Here is a 19,063-nt window from a genome sequence, read left to right on the forward strand (position 1 = left end):
GGGCGTCCCCCAGCCGGGCACGGTGCCGTGGTTGTTCACAGCACGAACCTGACAGTCCTCAGGGCTTGGCCACTGCTTTCTGGACGCATAAATCTCACCACCACGATCAAGAGAATGTTCTCGAGCAGTGCATTTCCCCAGGGGCCTCTGGTCACCTCTGCTGGACGAGGCTGCTGGCTCGCACCCGGCAGGGGTGTTCCGCGGTGCTGGGAGCTGCCTGCCCTCGGGGGTATCTGGCCCAGAGTCTCTGCCTCTGGGTGGGGCTGTGCAGAGGGTTTGAGGAAGCTTGGAGTCCTGTCAGGGTGGGCTCCACCGGGACCCCCCAGAGGCCCTCCCTTGGTCCTCCAGCCGGCGGTGTATGAGAAGGTAGATAGGGCGAGGTGGAGGCACCTCGGGGCATGGCCTGAGCTGCCGGGGACCCTCACCCGGCAGCATGAGGAGGCGTCAACAGAAAGCAGGTGCCGTGTGTGTGGCCAGAGTGGCCCGTCTGCCTGTGTGAATGCCTGCAGGACAGGAGCCTGTTCACTGCATGAATAATCAGGTGTAGACCATGTGTCCCAGGTGGGGAGCCATGTGGCTTAACCCAGCATGGATCTCATCACACTCTGGCCAGACCAGGTGTCCCAGTCACCAGGGTGTGCAGAGGCAGAGTCAGGGCCAGCTCTGCCCTCCGGGTCTCCACCTCACGGTCCCCTCCTGGGCCCCCACCCTCGCCTCTCCCCTCCCCTTGTCCCAATTAATGGGCAGGTCTGTGCAGCTGCTGGGCTCAGAGCTCAATCCTACAAGTATAGTGACCACTTTGGTTGAAATTAATTAGGAGACTGGTTTTGTCCTGTGCCAGACAGCAGGATTTCAGACAGCAGGATTTCAGACAGCAGGATTTCAGACAGCAGGATTTGCAGAGGGGAAAGTGGGGAAAAAGTCCCCAGCATCGGGGCCGGGCGGGCATAGAGCCCCCAGGCTTGGCAGAGCCATCTGGGTGAGGCCATGTGGGGGCCACACGCCTGTAGCCTGCAAGGGCAGGGAAGGCACAGAGAGACCTTCTGGCCAAGTGCAGTGACCCGGAGACCAGGAGACCTGGGGCCTTCAGTGGAAGGGGCCTGCAGATGCATCTTCCCGGCTGCTGATGGCAGCAGCTGCTCAGTCCACCCCCCTCGGCCCTCTCTCCCCTCCCGTTCCCTGTGGACCCTGGACCCAGCAGCCTGAGCGTTCCCATGGTCCCCACCAGATCTGTGCTCTCGGTCCAGAGCTTTGCACCCCAGCATCTGCCCCTCCGAGCTCCTCCTGGCTTCTGAGTAATGACCTCTGGGGATGGATCAACCTTTGGGCTGGGCTTGTGGCCTCCGGGCCCTCCCTCGTACTTGAGGAGGGAACTGGCTGCGCACCGTGGAGCGCCTCCCAGCCGGGGCGTTTGGGTCGATGCCTTTGGTGGAATCTCAGGTGCATCCCCCAGCGGTCAGGCACTGATGTGTCCCATTAGGGATGGGGTTTGCTCTGGTCACCCCGCACTCCTGCCTGTGGCTGAGATCAACCATGTCTAGGGAGCCCAAGTCCGTTAAGTGGAGCATGGGGTTCCGAGGCAGAGACCAGGTTTGGGGTGCTCATTGCTGTGAGGTTATCGTTACTCCTAGGCTTTCCCAGGAGTGCCAGCACCTCTACTCTGACCCCACAGGGGTCCCCCAATTCTCCCGCCTTCCTGGCCATAACCACTTACCCCCACCTCAAGCTGTCTGGCCCCTATCTCCTGCTGGATGTCCTTGTGGGATCAGCCCATGGGGGCCCTGTTCCTGGTCTCTGTTGTCAGCCCCCAGGGCTGGGTCCCCCTACTCAGGCCCTGAATCCCCATGCTGGGCCCTCCCCTGCATGATGCCAGCCTCTGCTGGCCCAAGCTCTGACCCCGAGATGGGCCATCCCTTCCCCAGGCCACTCCCTGGGCTGTTGGGCTGCCGCTGTTCCTGCAGTCACTGTGAGGGTAGCTCCCCCGCCCCCGCCCCCAGGTTGAGGTCCCAGAGGACGCGGCCCTGGCAGCCCCTCCCTCCTGACCTGTGCTCAATCCCTGGCCCTCCTGCCTGCAACAGGGCTGGAGTGTGTGGAAAGGGCCTGGCAGAGCCCAGCACTCTGTTCAGAGACAGGGCAGTGGCGGGGGCTTGGTGCTCTGAGGGAGGATGGAGGAGTGGTGGGGGCCCCTCTGAGAAGGGTCACAGCAGGTAAGGCTGCATCCAGAAACTCCTGCCGCTGCCCTCCTCACAAGGAATTGAGGGCCTGGGGTCCCAGCTACCCAGGAGGCTGAGGGGAGGGTGCTGGAGCCCAGGAGTTCGAGGTTGCAGTGAGCCGTGATGGAGCCACTGCACTCCAGCCCGGGCAATAAAGCAGGACCCCACTGCACTCCAGCCCGGGCAATAAAGCAGGGCCCTGTCTCAAACCTAAAGGTATCGAAGGGACTTGTCCCCTCCCTCTGCACTGACCGCTGGCCTCCCTGCAGCCACTGCTCCTTAGGTGTCCACACAGGCGAGTAGATGGAAGGACTGATGGGCAGATGGATGGGCAGTGGCACGTCTTAGCTACTGGGGGACACCAGCCTCCACCAGCTGGGTTGAATGATGCCCAGGTACTGAAGCCCACAGTTCCAAAGCCATCTCTCCACGTGACTTTGAACTTGGTTAAAGCCACATGGACAGACGTCTGAGGGAACCACGGGCTTGAGCCGCTGAATTGAACTTGGTTGAACTTCAACAGCTTCCATGCTGGAAGCCTCAGTGGCCTCTTGCAGCGCTGCCTGTGTCTCTGAGGGCCCCAGAGCGAGTGTCCCTTCCCAGAGCTGCCGTTCGAAGCAGCGCACCCCCGGTGAGGGGACACACAGGCGTTTCTGTTAGAAGTAGTAACGAGCAGCTTACTTTTACTTAGATGGTTTGGGGCCTGTCTTGCTCTGTGACACGGAGGACCCTGCCACATGGGTCCTCCCAGCTGGCCCGGCCCTACAACCAGCCTGGAACCAAACAGGGGTGCTGGATGCCAACCCTGATGCCCACGTCACTCTTCCCGGCCTCCTGACCCTCATCCTGGTCTTCACGGCTGGGTGGCTTCAGGGGACCACAGCTGATGTCGAGAGCCTGTGAGGGGCAGTGTGTGCCCAGCTATGCCCATTCTGACCTTCCCATGCCCCACAGAGGAGGAAGAGGACGTGCTAGCCTTCAACCTACAGCACCTGGCCACGCTGGCCACAGCCTGGTCCCTGGTGGAGGCCGCTGGCCTAGACAGCACCACTGCCCCAGCACAGCCACCCACGGCCGACCCCTGTAGCGGCCCCAGGCTCACCCCCCGCATGCAGATCCTGCAGCGCAAGGACACCTGGACCCCCAAGACCAAGCCTGTGAGTAGGGGTCCCAGTGCTCACATTGCCCAATGCATTGCCACACAGCCCCAGCCTGGGCCCTGGCCCGGCTCACAGGCCCCTGTGCCCCTGCCCACCAGGTGTGCCCCCTGAAGGCCGCCATCGACCGGCTGGACACACAAGAGGTGGGGATGCGTGTGCAGCTGGCGGAGCTGCAGCGGCGCTACAAGGAAAAGCAGCGGGAGCTGGCCCGCCTGCAGCGCAGGCACGACCATGAGTACGCCCGGCGTGGTGGGAGGGCCTGGGAGGGTCGCTGCACCCCCACCCCTGGGAGGTGTGCACGGTGCTGGGGCCTATGTGGTAACAGGCCAGGACTGAGCTCTGCACCCTGCCTGTGGGCAGACACTGGGGTCTGTCGGGGAGGCCTTCCCAGAGGCAGTGGGGCCCAAGGAGGGAGGCATTCGGCCAGGCGAGACCAAGCAGCAGGACTGGGGGTCTGGAAGAGCCACTCGGCAGAGCCTGGTATGCAGGAGGCCGGCTGCAGGGTGGCGGGTGAGGGGACAGTGGCAGAAAGGGGAGTAGGGAGGACTAGGGGCGCTGGGGGGCCAGGGCAGAAGTCGGAAATTTCTCTGGGGGAGGGGACACCCCGCAGTTGCAACAAGGGCAGGGGCACCGCCTGACCAGCGTGTGTGGATGGTGGGAGGTGGGGGCGGCGGGGGCCCTGGCTGGCCTTGCCTTCTGCTTGAGGGGTCAAGCTCCCCAGGCCAAGTCTGGGCCCCACCTTTCCCCGCACCCAGTAGCCATCTAAGGCCAGTGCCCTCGGCTGGAACCTTGTTGGGGCACTGGATTCTGCATGAGCCTCTGACCATCCCCCTTGTGGCCCCCAGGAGAGACGAGAGCTCGCGGAGCCCTGCGCGGCGGGGGCCTGGCCGGCCGAGGAAGCGCAAACACTCAAGCTCACTGCCTGCCCCACGTCCCACGGGGCCGCTCCCCAGGAGCGATGGCAAGAAAGTCAAGTGAGTCCTGGGCACTGGCATCGCAGGGCACCTGTGGCTGGCCCTGGGCCCTCGAGGCCGGGGCAGCAGGGTCCAGCTCCTCTGAGGCTTCCGGGGCTGCTGGTGCCCCTTCACAGCCACTCTGAAGGCCTGGCCCTGCCCCTCCTAGACCATCGAGAGTGACCAGTGGACAGAGCCCTGCTCCAGACAGGCTTTGCCCAGCTGGCAGCTCCCAGCAGCACCCTGGCCCGGGTCCCCCTCTGGAAGCCACAGCTCCCAGGCCCGGCCACGCCGGCTCTGCACACCTGGCTGTGGCATCGTCCCCGCCCGCGCCCCACCCGGCCCCCTGGAGTGTGAGGCGGCATTGCCTGTAGGCCTCTTTATCTGCACTGTATAAAGTCGTTGGTCACGCTGCGGCGCTGCTCACGGCTGCCGGCGCGATGTTATTATCCATTACCCGCCCGGCACAGCCGTTGGTGCACTCCCGGGCCTGGTATAATTGTCCTTCTCGGCTACAAATTGCCTCTCCCGGCAGGCCCATTTGCATAAATCCTCCGAGCTCCTCCAAACACGATTGGCGCGTGCGTGTGCGCACTGCATCAATCCTGATGATTTGGTAATAATAGTTAAATCGGCACTAAATGGTTCCTTCAATTAAGACAGAGGCAAAAAATTAATCTCAGGGCTTTATGTCACAAAACATTAGCAAATGCAGGGAAGGTTATAGGGAGGGGCTGCGTGGCTGTGGGCAGTGGAGGGGTCACCATATGGCAGCCCCCCAGAGCTGCCCCTTCCCTGCCCAGGTGTCTCTTGGGGGGGTCTCCTGGGGTCTCCCTTTGAGAACCGGCCAGCACTGTGGGAGCTGCTGGGCAGGACAGGGCCCCTGGAAGCCAGGGTCTGGCTAGAAGGCAGCAGCCTCGGGACCTCACGGAAACTGAGTCCAGGACCCCTCTTCCTGAGGGTCAGGGCCCCACCTCACCCTTCCACCTCCTGCCCTCACTCATCCAGGCAGTGGTGGCGGAGGCAGTTGGCCCCGGGACGGGCCTTCTACTGTGCAGGAAGTTGGGGAGTGGGGGCCCAGGGGCGTCTTCTGGCCCACGGCTTCCTGCCTGGCCCCTCAGCCCTCAGAAACCTCCTCGGTGGGCAGGAAGGTGGAAAGGGATGTTCGGCCAGAGCCGGGCAGGGCTCTTTGTCTCCATCTGTGATTCATTTTCTTTTTTTTTTTTTTTTTTTTTTGAGACAGAGTCTCGCTATGTCGCCCAGGCTGGAGTGCAGTGGCCGGATCTCAGCTCACTGCAAGCTCCGCCCCCCGGGTTTACGCCATTCTCCTGCCTCAGCCTCCCGAGTAGCTGGGACTACAGGCGCCCGCCACCTCGCCCGGCTAGTTTTTTGTATTTTTTAGTAGAGACGGGGTTTCACCGTGTTAGCCAGGATGGTCTCGATCTCCTGACCTCGTGATCCGCCCGTCTCGGCCTCCCAAAGTGCCGGGATTACAGGCTTGAGCCACCGCGCCCGGCCCTGTGATTCATTTTCATGAGCAGCTGGGGCTCACAGGTGCAACTGTGAGTCAGGGGGTTGAAAGGTGAGAGGCCAAGCCCCCAGCCCCTGTCTAGCCAGGAACAGGCAGAAAGACTCCGCGAGCCTTGGCTTCCCCATGTGAAATGGGGCAGTGGGAGGTTCTGGGGAGAGTGGGTCACCCACACAAGATGGGGAGTCCGGGCCGGGCGCGGTGGCTCAAGCCTGTAATCCCAGCACTTTGGGAGGCCGAGACGGGCGGATCACGAGGTCAGGAGATCAAGACCATCCTGGCTAACACGGTGAAACCCCGTCTCTACTAAAAAATACAAAAAACTAGCCGGGCGAGGTGGCAGGCGCCTGTAGTCCCAGCTACTCGGGAGGCTGAGGCAGGAGAATGGTGTAAACTCGGGCGGCGGAGCTTGCAGTGAGCTGAGATCCGGCCACTGCACTCCAGCCTGGGCGACAGAGCGAGACTCCGTCTCAAAAAAAAAAAAAAAAAAAAAAAAGATGGGGAGTCCGGGATGTGGGGGAATCAGGTGGGACCTGTTTGGGGACATCTGGAGGTAGCTGCTAGGCCCATGTTGGCTGGAGTCGATTTCTGCCCCAGCTCCCAGCCTAGGAGACAGCACAGCTCTGGGGCATGGGGAACACTGAGGCTCGGCCCCAGCAGTGTCCCGGGCTCTATCTGGGAGGGGCTGAGGATGCATAGTTCCGTCCTCAAGACGTGCGTGGAGGACAGGACGGGCTCCTGGGAGGGCCTGAGCCAGGCAGTGGGGTCCCTGGGGACTCCGGGGAAAGCCCAGGCTTCTCTGGACCCTGCCCCGCCCGCCTGCCCCTACCGCCGCCCCTGGTGGGACTCCAGTTGGTGTGTCCTCTTCCAGCTATGGCAGAAATGTGGATGCAGTTCTCACAAACCTGCCTGGTGCCCACCCCACTCCTAAGGGTGGTAGCATCAGGCCCTGAACACCCGCCAAGGGCCGGGCCCAGCCTGCATAAGCCCTGCCTGCCTCAGACTCACAGACGGCGCATGTGCGGCTGTCCCTTGTTCCAGGTGCCAAGGCTGAGGCTGCAGCCCCACTAGAGCCCCAGTAGCAGCAGAGCCCTGGCTCCTGAGTACTGGGCGGCCCCTCAGAGCCCTCAGCGGCCCCAGCCCCTGACACCTGGCCTCTGGGTCACTATAGCTAGGACCAGACAGCACTGCCAGGGTGTTCCTTCCTAGCAGGCTGGAAGGATGGGATTCGGGTAACAGAAGCGTGCCTACTTCCAGTATAGCTTAGTGGGGGGTGGGGTGGATTTGAGGATGCAGGGACTGCTGAGGGCTGGTGGTTGGCAGGCAGAGGGGCTGGCTGGAGGTAGGTGCTGAGGGGAGGTCAGAGCTGGCTCAGCCCCCGGGGCCCCTCACCCTCAGCTCCGTCTGCCTGAGACGTAGGGCCTTTGGAGGAGTGTGACCCACTACAGAGACAGTAGGGGGACAAGGCTGGGGCGGCCAGGACTGCATGTGCCCTGCACCCACCACCCCGTTCCCCCAGGGCGGTGCGGACGAGCCTGGGTCTGCTGTGCGCGGAGCTTCGAGGGGGCAGCGGGGGCGAGCCTGCAAAGAAACGGAGCAAGCTGGAGAGGAGCGTCTACGCGGGCCTGCAGACCGCCTCTGTGGTGAGTGCTGAAGCACCTGCCTGGCCCCAGGGCCCTTCAGGTCCCTTCCTGGGCAGGTAGCAGATAGCGGACTCTCCCCAGCCCTGTGCTGACACCCGTTGCTCAGAACCAAGCGAACCAAGGCTGGGAGCTCTGAGTGCCAACGGCAGGAGGAGGAGCCCGACCCTGTGGGGTGACGTGGGAAGGTCTGACCGGGCGGCCCTGCTGCCACTTGCCCGTGTGTCTCCACCCTCCTCGTCTCACCCTAGCAGGAAAGCAAATGCCGAGGCCACGCTCTGCTCACAGAGACTCCCCGGAGCGAGGCCCTGCCTTTCCTCAGGTGGCCCGGGGCACACTTGGTGTGGCAGGGGCTCACCCGGCTGCCGGCACCCCTTCCTTCTTGGCACAGCAGACGCCTCCTGCCCTCCCCTCTCCGTGGCCTCGGGGCCGGGTGAGAGGTGGGCCCCAGTGTGCTTCGCCTGTCTGCCCAGGGGGCCGATCCTTCTGTCCAGATGCTGTTTCATCTCTGCCTTGAGAAAAGCTAATGGCCTGGCCCCACAACCCACAGCCACTGGGCCCTCAGCCTCCTCCGTGCCCCCTAAGTGGGGTGGGCAGTTGGTAGGCAGTGGAGTGGGTGGGAGAGGCCCAAGCGTAGGCTCCAGGGACAGGCCCCGTGTCTCTGAGCCAGACATCCCTTCAGTGCCTGTGGATCGAGGGCAGGGACCTGGGAGGTACCAGTTCTGAGCCGGGCATCAACAGAGAGGCACCTAACCACCCAGGGGCTGCGGTTTGCAGAGGGCGCCCTGAGAGTGCAGCTGCCCCTCCCTGTTCACAGGAGAAGGCACAGTGTAAGAAGAGCGGCTGCCCGGGCGGGCTGGCACCCTCTGTGGCCCACAGGGTGGCCCAGCTGAAGCCCACGGTCAAGAGCAAAGGGCTGCCCGCAGGCCTCAGCTCTTTCCAGCAGAAGGAGGCCACCCCCGGGGGGCGCATCCGGGAGAAGCTGTCCCGAGCCAAGAGTGCCAAGGTGTCTGGGGCCACGCGGCACCCACAGCCCAAGGGCCACAGCAGCCGGGAGACACCCAGGTGCCCAGCCCAGCCCTCCGTGGCTGCGTCCCGGGAGGCAGGCAAGTTGCTGGCGTGAGTGGCCACTGCCAGGAGCCCCGGTCATGGTCACTGGGGGGCTGGAGGAGGGGGCGGCAGGTTCACGGCCACCACCAGGGCTGGGTCAGGGCTCGTGGGGTGTGACAGGTCCAAGGAGACCTTCTCACTAGACAGGCTGGGGAAGAAGGCGAATGTCTCATAGAAGGAGACCCCCATCCGCAAGGCAAGCTCAGTGGCTCTCGGTGTGCCTCACCCCCATGTCGGGGCCGGAGGGGAAGGAAGGACGCCCCCTGGAAGCATCCAGGTTAAAAATAGCCCTCCCAGCAGCCCCAGCCCTTGCGACTGTAGCGTCCGGCTGGGCTGACCCTGAGGCGTTATCTGACCCCCCAGCAAACACGTGTGTCCAGAAACAGGAGCCTAGAAAAATAGAAGCTTCCTTTCTCCCGCCAGCCCCTTCCCCCAAGGTCTCAGAAGCCTGAGAAAGAACAAAGGGAGGGCTGCTTGGGGCTGGGGGAGGGGCAGAGGGCCATCTGGGCGGGTGGGGGACAGCAGAAAGAGGGGAAGGGACTTCCTGGGGAGGGGGCACCAGCCCTGCCAGGCAGGTGCCCCATTGCCCAGGGTATAAAGAAAAAATCCCGTGTCCCCACACCCATACAAATCCCTTCAGGCTGGAGGCCAGGACCTCAGGCACCTGCCCCCAAAGCAGCCCCACAGAGCAGCCCAGAGGGCGACAGTGACTGGTTCCACTCACAGCCCCGCCATAACCGCATGCCCAGAGGGTCATCTCCCCCACCTCTCAATGGCACAGCTTAACATCAAGTCATCGGGACCCCTCTGCCTCTCTCCCAGGCAGTGGCTATGACAGTGAGGACTGTGAGGGTCTCCTGGGGACAGAGGCACCACCCAGGGAGGCAGGGCTGCTGCTGCGTGCCGGGGCCAGTGTGGCCGTGCTGGGGCCCTCGCCCTCCTCTGTGGTCAAGATGGAGGCCAACCAGAAGGCCAAGAAAAAGAAGGAGAGGCAGGGGTTGCTAGGTAACCAGGAGGGAGGGCAGGAAATGCTAGATAACCAGGAGGGAGGGCAGGGGTTGCTGGGTAACCAGGAGGGAGGGCAGGAAATGCTAGATAACCAGGAGGGAGGGCAGGGGTTGCTGGGTAACCAGGAGGGAGGGCAGGAAATGCTAGATAACCAGGAGGGAGGGCAGGGGTTGCTGGGTAACCAGGAGGGAGGGCAGGGGTTGCTGGGTAACCAGGAGGGAGGGCAGGGGTTGTTGGGTAACCAGGAGGGAGGGCAGGGGTTGCTGGGTAACCAGGAGGGAGGGCAGGGGTTGCTGGGTAACCAGGAGGGAGGGCAGGGGTTGCTGGGTAACCAGGAGGGAGGGCAGGGGTTGCTGGGTAACTAGGAGGGAGGGCAGGGGTTGCTGGGTAACCAGGAGGGAGGGCAGGGGTTGCTGGGTAACCAGGAGGGAGGGCAGGGGTTGCTGGGTAACCAGGAGGGAGGGCAGGGGTTGCTGGGTAACCAGGAGGGAGAACAGGTACAGTCAGCCCAACCAGCCAGGTCTCCAGGATGGGGATCCCTGCGACGGTCTTCCCTCCCTCCCCCAGGGGCCTGTCGCCTGTCCAGCCCTGAAAGTGAGGTCAAGATCAAGAGGCGGTCAGTGAAGGCCAAGGTGGGCACCACCCTGGAGCGGGCCTCAGGGCAGAGGCCCCCAGGTGCGCTGGGCAAGAAGAAAGCCAAGGGCAAGGCCAAGGGCGGCCTGCGGGCAGAGCCAGGGTCCACCCCTAGCAGGGATACCCTCTTCAGCCCCTCTCGGGCCTTCACCTGCCGTGAGGAGGGCAGCCAGCTGGCCAGCGAGCGCCTCAAGAGGGCCACGCGCAAGGGCACGGTGCTGCAGCCAGTGCTGCGGGTGAGGCTGGGCTCTGGGGTGCTGGGCCAAGAGGGTGGGTGCTTGTGAGGAAAAGCCTTCCCTGCCCTCCCCCACATGCCGGCTCCTGAGCCCTGGGTCAGCCCCAGGCTGTCCCACCACCCTCGGCTCAGCCCCTTCTCTGCCTGCCCATGCACAGCGGAAGAACGGGGCCCTGTCTATCACACTGGCTGCACGCAATGCCAAGGCCATCCTGGGGAAGGGCCGGAAGCTGAGCAAGGTGAAGCGCAAGGCCGGCAAGCAGGTAGCAGCGCCCCCAACCCTGGGAGCCCACTGTGCACTCACCTGTACCCCACCCAAGCCTGACCCCTCTGGCCCCCCCAACCCTGGGAGCCCACTGTGCACTCACCTGCACCCCGCCCACACCCACCCAAGCCTGACCCCTCTGGCCCCCAGGGCAAGGGCCGGGCCGTGAGCCGCCTGCTGGAAAGCTTCGCTGTGGAGGACGACTTTGAGTTTGACGACAACAGCAGCTTCTCAGAAGAGGAGGAGGACGAGGAGGAAGAGGAGGAGGACAGTGGCCCCCTGAGCGCAGAGCAGAGTGCCGCCCTGGGTGAGCGGGGCCAGAAAAGGCGCCAGCCGCCTGGGGAGGGACAGTGGGTAGGCCATGCTGGCTGCTGACACCCTGTGCCCACAGCGCGCTCATGTGCCATCCACAAGGAGGACCTGCGGGACGGGCTGCCCGTGCTCATCCCCAAGGAAGACAGCCTGCTGTACGCGGGCAGCGTCAGGACCCTGCAGCCACCCGACATGTGAGGCCTGGGCACGGTGGGGCAGGGCAGGGGCCTGGAGGGCAACTGAGACCCATGACGCCTCACACACTCCAATGCCCCCAGCTATAGCATCGTCATCGAGGGTGAGCGGGGCAACCGGCAGAGGATCTACTCGCTGGAGCAGCTGCTGCAGGAAGCGGTGAGGACCGGGCTCGCCTGCCCTGGGAAGGTGCCTGGCTGACTCGCCCCAGGACAAAGGAAGGCCTTAGCCTGGGCCACAGCCACTCCCGGGCCCAGGAACCAGGCTCTCGGGCAACCCTGGGCCGGACCCCACCTGCTCACAGCCGCCGCCCGCGTTCCTGCAGGTTCTTGACGTGCGGCCACAATCCAGCCGGTACCTCCCGCCCGGCACACGGGTCTGCGCCTACTGGAGCCAGAAGTCTCGATGTCTGTACCCGGGCAACGTGGTCCGGGGTAAGCTATACCCAAGGCGGGAGCTGGGGCAGGCCCTTCTGAGACCCACAGGCTCGTGTCTGGCCCCAACAGCCTGACTTCCGAGGCTGGCGAGGGCAGAACCAGCTCTCTGCTTAGACAGAGTACGACAATAAAATGAGCTCCCCAGGCGCCATGAAAAAGCACAGGGTGTGTGGGGAGGGAGGGAGGGGGCTCCGGCCTCCAGCCAAGCAGAGAGGGCCCAGCAGGAAGGGACCCAGAGCGCTGCTGCTGGGGGTCACAGAGTACATCAGGGGGGCACCAGCTCCCCTGGGCAAAACCGGCTGACTACAGGCAGGGCATGTAGGTCCCTAGGGTGAAAGGCGCAAAGACCCCACAGGCAAGTGGCCAGGCAGGTGGGAGGTGCCGCCAGGAGGGACTCGGCTGGGAGGTGGGCACGTGGGCATCAGCACGTGTGGGGAGGTCAGGTTCCGGTCGGGGTGGGGTGACGGTGGCATCGCACGGGAGGCACTGCAGGAGTCGGAGAGGAGGCCCCGGCTCCCGGGCTGCAGGGCGGCTCCACCCTCCGTGTGGTCAAGGAGAAGAACCCTGGAGCCCTCCCCTCACCCTCCCGACCGGCCTCGGCAGCCCCGCCTCCTTGTTTCGGGCACCTGCTGGGGGTTCCAGCCACAAGCTCAGGTGTGCCGTCCACAGGGGCCTCCGGTGACGAAGATGAGGACCTGGACTCGGTAGTGGTGGAATTTGACGATGGGGACACCGGCCACATCGCTGTCTCCAATGTCAGGCTGCTGCCGCCTGACTTCAAGATCCAGTGTGAGCCCGGGACCTGCGTGGGGCAGGGCCCTGCCTGGGCTCCACTGTGTCCAGACAGGCTCCCAAGGAAGGGTTGGGGTGGCAGTACCCCACAGCCATGGCACTGAAGCCCTTGGCCCATGCTGTCCACAGGCACAGAGCCCTCTCCAGCCCTGCTAGTGTCTAGCAGCTGCCGGAGGACCAAGAAGGCATCCAGCGAGGCGCCCCCGCCCAGTGAAGCCACCACCCCCAGCCTGTCCCCCAAAGCACAGGATGGCCCCGAAGCTTTGAAGACACCCGGGAAGAAATCCATTAGCAAAGACAAAGCTGGTATTTTGCTGGACTTCCCAGAACCCAGATGGGGGAAGGCATCCTCTGGGGGCTGGGGGAACGAGGAGACCCATGGGGCAGGCAGGGTCCAGGGAGGGGCAGGCAGGGTCCAGGGAGTGGCAGGTGGAGGCAGTTTTGTGGGCCCAGCTGGGGCTGACTCCGCTGGGCTTTTGCCCTCAGGTAAAGCCGAACTCCTAACCTCAGGTGCCAAATCCCCCACGGGGGCCTCCGACCACTTCCTGGGCCGCCGTGGCAGCCCCTTGCTGAGCTGGTCCGCAGTGGCGCAGACCAAGCGGAAGGCAGCGGCAGCGGCCAGCAAGGGGCCGGGGGTGCTGCAGAACCTCTTCCAGCTCAACGGCAGCAGCAAGAAGCTGCGGGCCCGCGAGGCCCTGTTCCCCGTGCACAGCATGGCTACACCCGTGTTCGGCAACGGCTTCCGCGCTGACTCCTTCAGCAGCCTGGCCAGCTCCTACGCGCCCTTCGTCGGGGGGACCGGGCCGGGCCTCCCCGGGGGAGCCCACAAGCTGCTTCGGGCCAAGAAGGCCGAGAGGGTGGAGGCCGAGAAGGGTGGGCGGCGGCGGGCCGGCGGCGAGTTCCTGGTCAAACTGGACCACGAGGGTGTGACCTCCCCCAAGAACAAAACCTGCAGGGCGCTGCTCATGGGGGACAAGGACTTTGGCCCCAAGCTCGGGCGGCCCCTGCCCAGCCCCAGCTATGCGCACCCGGCCCTCGTGGGCAAGGACAAGAAGGGGCGGGCGCCCATCCCCCCGCTGTCCATGGGGCTGGCACTGCGCAAGTACGCGGGCCAGGCGGAATTCCCACTGCCCTACGACAGCGACTGCCACAGCTCCTTCTCGGACGAGGATGAGGACGGGCCGGGGCTGGCAGCCGGTGTGCCCTCCCGCTTCCTCGCCCGCCTGTCCGTGTCCTCCTCCTCCTCCGGCTCGTCCACCTCCTCCTCCTCAGGCTCTATGTCCACTTCCAGCCTCTGCTCCTCTGACAACGAGGACTCGTCCTACAGCTCAGACGATGAGGACCCCGCCCTGCTGCTGCAGACCTGCCTCACCCACCCCGTGCCCACCCTCCTGGCCCAGCCCGAGGCCCTGCGCTCCAAGGGCGGCGGCCCTCACGCGCACGCCCAGCGCTGCTTCCTGTCCAGGGCCACGGTGGCTGGCAGTGGTGCGGGCTCAGGCCCCAGCAGCAGCAAATCCAAGCTCAAGCGCAAAGAGGCCCTGAGCTTCTCCAAAGCCAAAGAGCTCTCCCGGAGGCAGCGGCTGCCCTCCGTGGAAAACCGGCCAAAGATCTCAGCCTTCCTGCCCGTCCGGCAGCTCTGGAAGTGGTCGGGGAACCCCACACAGGTAGGTCTCCAGAGGGTGGCAGGAGGAGTTCCGTGTTCCCCAGGAAACCAGGGCAGGCTCACGCGCCCCTGCTGCCCTTCCTCTCCTTTTTGCATCTTCCTACTTGATTTCAAGTTAAAAAATGTGGAAAACTCGGGGCCGGGCGCAGTGGCTCAAGCCTGTAATCCCAGCACTTTGGGAGGCCGAGACGGGCGGATCACGAGGTCAGGAGATCGAGACCATCCTGGCTAACACGGTGAAACCCCGTCTCTACTAAAAAAATACAAAAACTAGCCGGGCGAGGTGGCGGGTACCTGTAGTCCCAGCTACTGGGGAGGCTGAGGCAGGAGAATGGCGTAAACCCGGGAGGCGGAGCTTGCAGTGAGCTGAGATCCGGCCACTGCACTCCAGCCTGGGCGACAGAGCGAGACTCCATCTCAAAAAAAAAAAAAAAAAAAAATGTGGAAAACTCAAGGGAAGAACAAAAACCCATCTATGACCCAGTGAGGCAGACAGCTACTTCCACGGGCCCCTCGCTGGAGCCCACGGCCTGCGTGACGGTGGAAACGACTTCACGTCGGCGCCGGGCCCGAGCTGCACTCCACATGTTATGGCCTCACTGTTCCACGTCAATAGTGGCACGGCCAGCTGGAGAGCTGTGGATCCCCGCGCTCAGATGCCAGCGTCTGTCCTCGCCAGGGCACTGCTCGGGGATGCACAGGGCCGCTCGTGGGTCTTTTGCCCTCGTAAATAACACTGTGGTGAACGTCTCGTCCACACCTCCCTGCCCCAGGTCCAGTGTCCAGATGTCATGACTCCGTGTGCAGGCTGAGTGGAGGCGCGGCCCCTGCTCCGGATCCATGGCTGCCATGGCCTTCAGCCGCGGTGCTGCCGCTTCCCGTCCTTGCGGGCGCCCCGCACACTCACACTCTCAAACTCAGACTCACACACCCACACCACGCCCTCCAGGCCTCCTGGCCGCCGCCTGTCCCCCCTGCCCCTGGCCTCTCAGAGCCACCCTGCCCATGTCCCCCACAGCGGCGTGGCATGAAGGGGAAGGCCCGGAAGCTGTTCTACAAGGCCATCGTGCGGGGCGAGGAGACTCTGCGTGTCGGGGACTGCGCCGTCTTCCTGTCAGCTGGCCGGCCCAACCTCCCCTACATCGGCCGCATCGAGAGCATGTGGGAGTCCTGGGGCAGCAACATGGTGGTCAAGGTCAAGTGGTTCTACCACCCCGAGGAGACCAAGCTGGGCAAGAGGCAGTGCGACGGCAAGGTGAGGCCCAGGCAGGTGCGGGGCCCAGCCCCCCTCAGGGCCCCGGGGAGGGGGCACAACAGCAGCCAGCGCTGTGCTCCAACACAGGGCACCTGGCCCCACCACACATCTCCCGCTCAGCAGGTCCCACGGCCCCGCGGGGAGCCACACAGCCTGTAGCCATGCCCTAGAGCAGGGCCCCCGGGTCCCTCCCCACTGTCGGGGTCTGTGGCCCACGGCAGTGCTCAGCATCCGGCAGGCCCAGTTCACTCCTGGGATGTGTAGCAGCCCCCACCCCGTGGGTCCTCCCTGCCTGCGATGCCAGCCCAGGACAGAAATTGCCCTCAGCACGCCCTCTGCTCCTCCCTGAGAAGAAGCCGTTTTCCAGACCATGGGACGTGTCCATCTTCCAGGGAAATTAGTATTTCTCTGACTCCGACAGTCCCCAGAGGGTCCCCAGCAGGCTCCTCGGGCTCTGGACTGGTTGCCCTGTTCCGGTCACACAGTTGGAGGCCCGTCCGCTGACCCTTACAGAGCATGGGGGGGGCAGGGGTCTTTCCTGGCCGGCCGCTGACGCCCCGCACGCCTCGCCCGCAGAACGCACTGTACCAGTCCTGCCATGAGGATGAGAACGACGTGCAGACCATCTCCCACAAGTGCCAGGTTGTGGCGCGCGAGCAGTACGAGCAGATGGCCCGGAGCCGCAAGTGCCAGGACCGGCAGGACCTCTACTACCTGGCGGGCACCTACGACCCCACCACCGGGCGCCTGGTGACAGCCGATGGCGTGCCCATCCTATGCTGAGCCGCCCACCGCAGATGCCTCCCACCTGTGCCAGGGACCCTGTGTGCGGAGCCTGGCATCAGCCAAGCCGCCGGGCAGGAGGCAGCCCCAGCCTCCCAGGGGCGAGTCTGAGCAAATATGCAAAAGCCCACAGGGCAAGACCAGGCTTTCTTAGGTTTTCCCTGGAAACAGTGTTCCAGGTGTCGGAACCCAGTCCCGTCCCATCCGCTGCGGAGGGTCGGGCTGTGGCCCTGATGGGTCCCTGGCCCGCCCCGCCCACAGCACCCTCCGTTTCCCGCACCGGCAGTTCACGGGAGATTCGAATCCAAGCCATATTCCCTAGTACCTCCGACTGTCTCCCACCAGGGAAAGCAGAAATCAGGTGTGTTGTCTATTTATTTCTCTATGTAAATATTGTATTTCTGCGGGGAAGTTTTATGGAAAAATGTGGAAAAGGGTTTTTCCCCATCCGCGTGACAAGGTGTGTGTGAGCGCATGTGTGTGTGTGCTTGTGTGTGGCCATTTTTGTCCTGGGGTTTCCTTTGGAAATGCACTGTTCTCAGCCCAGCTGGGTTCCAATGGGGGCGCCTGGGACGACAGAGGCAGCTCGGGGCAGGGGGCAGAGGCCACGGGAGGGTCAGGTGGGACCCTTGGTGGCACCCTCCAATCTCTTGGGGGGACAACCGTGTAAGATGAAAGTCAGTCGAGTTTATTTGCTTTCAGTGCGTCTCCTAGAAAAGACGTGTTAGAGCAGGGGGTGGTGATGAGGGGCCTGTAGGGAAAGAAGAATTCAAGAGGCAAAGCCCAGACCAGGGAGTGTGACAGCAGCCGTGTGCATCTCACCTCTGTTCAAAACAAGACAAAGACGAACAAATATTTTAAAGTATTGATAAGAAAAAGCGATGTTTGGATTGTATTTCCTGAATCATACTCCAACTTATATCTGATTTCTGTTTCCGGGGCCAGTTGGTCTGAGGCTGAGGAGTCTGGCCTCCACCCAGAGCAGGGAGGGGCTGGCCCCTCACCCCCCTCACCCTCGCCGCCCTGGCACACTCGGGAAGCAAGGCCCAGCTCTGAGCCCTCCTCACCCCTGGGGTCTTAACTTTCCTGAAAGTAGCAGGTGCCGCGTGAAGGGGCAGCTTGGCCAGGATCCTGAACTGGGCAGGGCTCTGGGCCTCCGAGGGCAGGTTCACAGTCCAGCCAGATTGTCTCCTCACCCCCAGCAGAGTGCATGCGAAAGACACCCCTTTTCCCACCCACGTTATCGGCGCCCCCAAACCCCTGGCCTGCTGGGTAGATGGTGGTGAGGCCAGGCCAGCAGTGCTGTGGCCAAGGGAGAAGAAAATAAAATGCAGACTCTGCCCCACGGCCCACCCCAAGCAGGGGAAGGCCCCTTCCTGGGCCCCCTTTTCCACCAGCCGAATCTGCCTGGCCCTCGGACGCCTCTGCCTGCCCCAACACCTTTAGAGGTTTCTTGGTCTTTTCAGTGCCACTCGGTGGGGCAGATGGCCTGATGGGCGTGCTCGGGGCATAGAATAAGGGTCCCTCTGACCACCCGAACCCACATCCTGGCCCCAGGTGCAAGGAGCACCCCTCGGGGGCTCTACCCCAGTATCCCAGGAGAATTCACACCCCTCCCTTTCTCCCACAGCCAAGGATACATAGGGCTGCCTGGACCTGAGCCTGACAGCCTTCAGCTTCAGAAATGCATGGGGGACCACGTCCTCCCCCTGTCCTCCCACACCAAGGTTCCCCTGGCCCCACGGGAGCTTCAGGAAAGCCCCCCCAAGTTAGCCGCTGCTCTAGGACAAGCTCTGTGTCACCCACACACCACAGGCCTCGGAAGCAGGGGTGCTGGCGGGTGCCCTGCGCTCCAATCCCAGGTCCCCTTGGCCCCCCTATTTTTCTTGGGCCCATTAGGGCCTGTTTCTCACCTGCTGGGCGGACCCCCTGAAGGGCCATTCCCAGAGGCTCCCCAGGAAGCTCAAGGCTGGGGGCTTACGTTGTGGTCAGGGGTCCCTGCCCCCAGCCCCCCGCTCCCACCCCCGAGCCTAGCCTTTGTCTCACATGAGTGCAATATTTCATTCCCGGTGGTTGTCTGGGGAGGTGGTTGTACGAGGTCCTGCTCGAGGCTCGGGGATCAGAACAATGTCAAGTGAAGAGAAACACACTGGGGGTACGCCGAGCCACTGGAGTTCCAGGGAAGGCTGAGGAGGGCGCGGCCACCTCATCCTCGTCCCGCTTCTGCTGGGTTCCGCTTTGTCCCTTGTTTTTTTCTTTTTTTCCTTTCTGTGTGCGTGCGATTGGTGTGGCCCCTCCCCTCTCGCCGTGCTTAACGTGACGAAAGCACGATTCCTGTAAATGTGTAAACTAAGGGGATGGTTGGATTTTTTTTTTTCAATGTAAACACTAAAAACAAAATGGACAAAAAAACACACAAAGGTTTTATGAACAGCAGACTATGTAAAGGCATTTTAGTATCAAATTTTTTATTGATAACTTGCTTAAGAATAAATATATGGACTATTGTACAGGTTTTCGGGGGTCCAGGGTCCTGTGTCCCACGGTACTCCTGGGGGGGCCAGGGCTCCAGGGGCTCAGCAGAAGCCTCTCGTTCCCAGAGCTGGGGCTTCTGGACCAGGCCTCCCCACTGTCCCCTGTGTAGCCCCTCAGGGCACTGAGCCTCAGGCCAGAAAAGGGTCATGTGACTGGAATGGGGTTAGGGTGGTCTTAGGGGTGGGGTCCCTCCAGCCTGAGCCAGAGTCCGGGGCCAGAGTAGGTTCCGCTGGAGGGGACAAGGGCAAGAGCAGTCTCCGAACCACCATGCTGGGCAGGGCCTCCGATGTGAATGGCCACCCTGCGAGGACCGGCCCACGGCCCGGGTGTGGGAACACAGATCAGT

General features: G+C 63.4%; 1 protein-coding gene across 3 annotated transcripts in view; it reads left to right on the top strand.

The window, feature by feature from the left end:
- Positions 1-18,697, top strand: part of BAHCC1 (BAH domain and coiled-coil containing 1) — a 71,434-nt gene extending 52,737 nt beyond the window's left edge. Inside the window, exons 12-28 of one of the 3 annotated variants that reach the window (XM_077973175.1) lie at positions 3,168-3,370; positions 3,472-3,608; positions 4,219-4,347; positions 7,374-7,497; positions 8,312-8,604; positions 9,431-9,609; positions 10,180-10,481; positions 10,639-10,743; positions 10,896-11,052; positions 11,137-11,251; positions 11,336-11,411; positions 11,578-11,686; positions 12,359-12,478; positions 12,611-12,787; positions 12,968-14,145; positions 15,163-15,399; positions 15,976-18,697. In XM_077973175.1, coding sequence (XP_077829301.1) covers positions 3,168-3,370; positions 3,472-3,608; positions 4,219-4,347; positions 7,374-7,497; positions 8,312-8,604; positions 9,431-9,609; positions 10,180-10,481; positions 10,639-10,743; positions 10,896-11,052; positions 11,137-11,251; positions 11,336-11,411; positions 11,578-11,686; positions 12,359-12,478; positions 12,611-12,787; positions 12,968-14,145; positions 15,163-15,399; positions 15,976-16,182 — 3,848 coding nt within the window. In that variant the 3' untranslated portion in view covers positions 16,183-18,697. Of the gene's footprint in view, positions 1-3,167; positions 3,371-3,471; positions 3,609-4,218; positions 4,348-7,373; positions 7,498-8,311; positions 8,605-9,426; positions 9,610-10,179; positions 10,482-10,638; positions 10,744-10,895; positions 11,053-11,136; positions 11,252-11,335; positions 11,412-11,577; positions 11,687-12,358; positions 12,479-12,610; positions 12,788-12,967; positions 14,146-15,162; positions 15,400-15,975 lie in introns of all 3 variants that reach the window. The other 2 variants (XM_077973176.1, XM_015120579.3) reach the window with 2 other exon arrangements.
- Positions 18,698-19,063: the final 366 nt, after the last annotated feature.

This window comes from Macaca mulatta, chromosome 16 (genome assembly GCF_049350105.2).
Source record: "Macaca mulatta isolate MMU2019108-1 chromosome 16, T2T-MMU8v2.0, whole genome shotgun sequence".
Lineage (NCBI taxonomy): Eukaryota > Metazoa > Chordata > Mammalia > Primates > Cercopithecidae > Macaca > Macaca mulatta.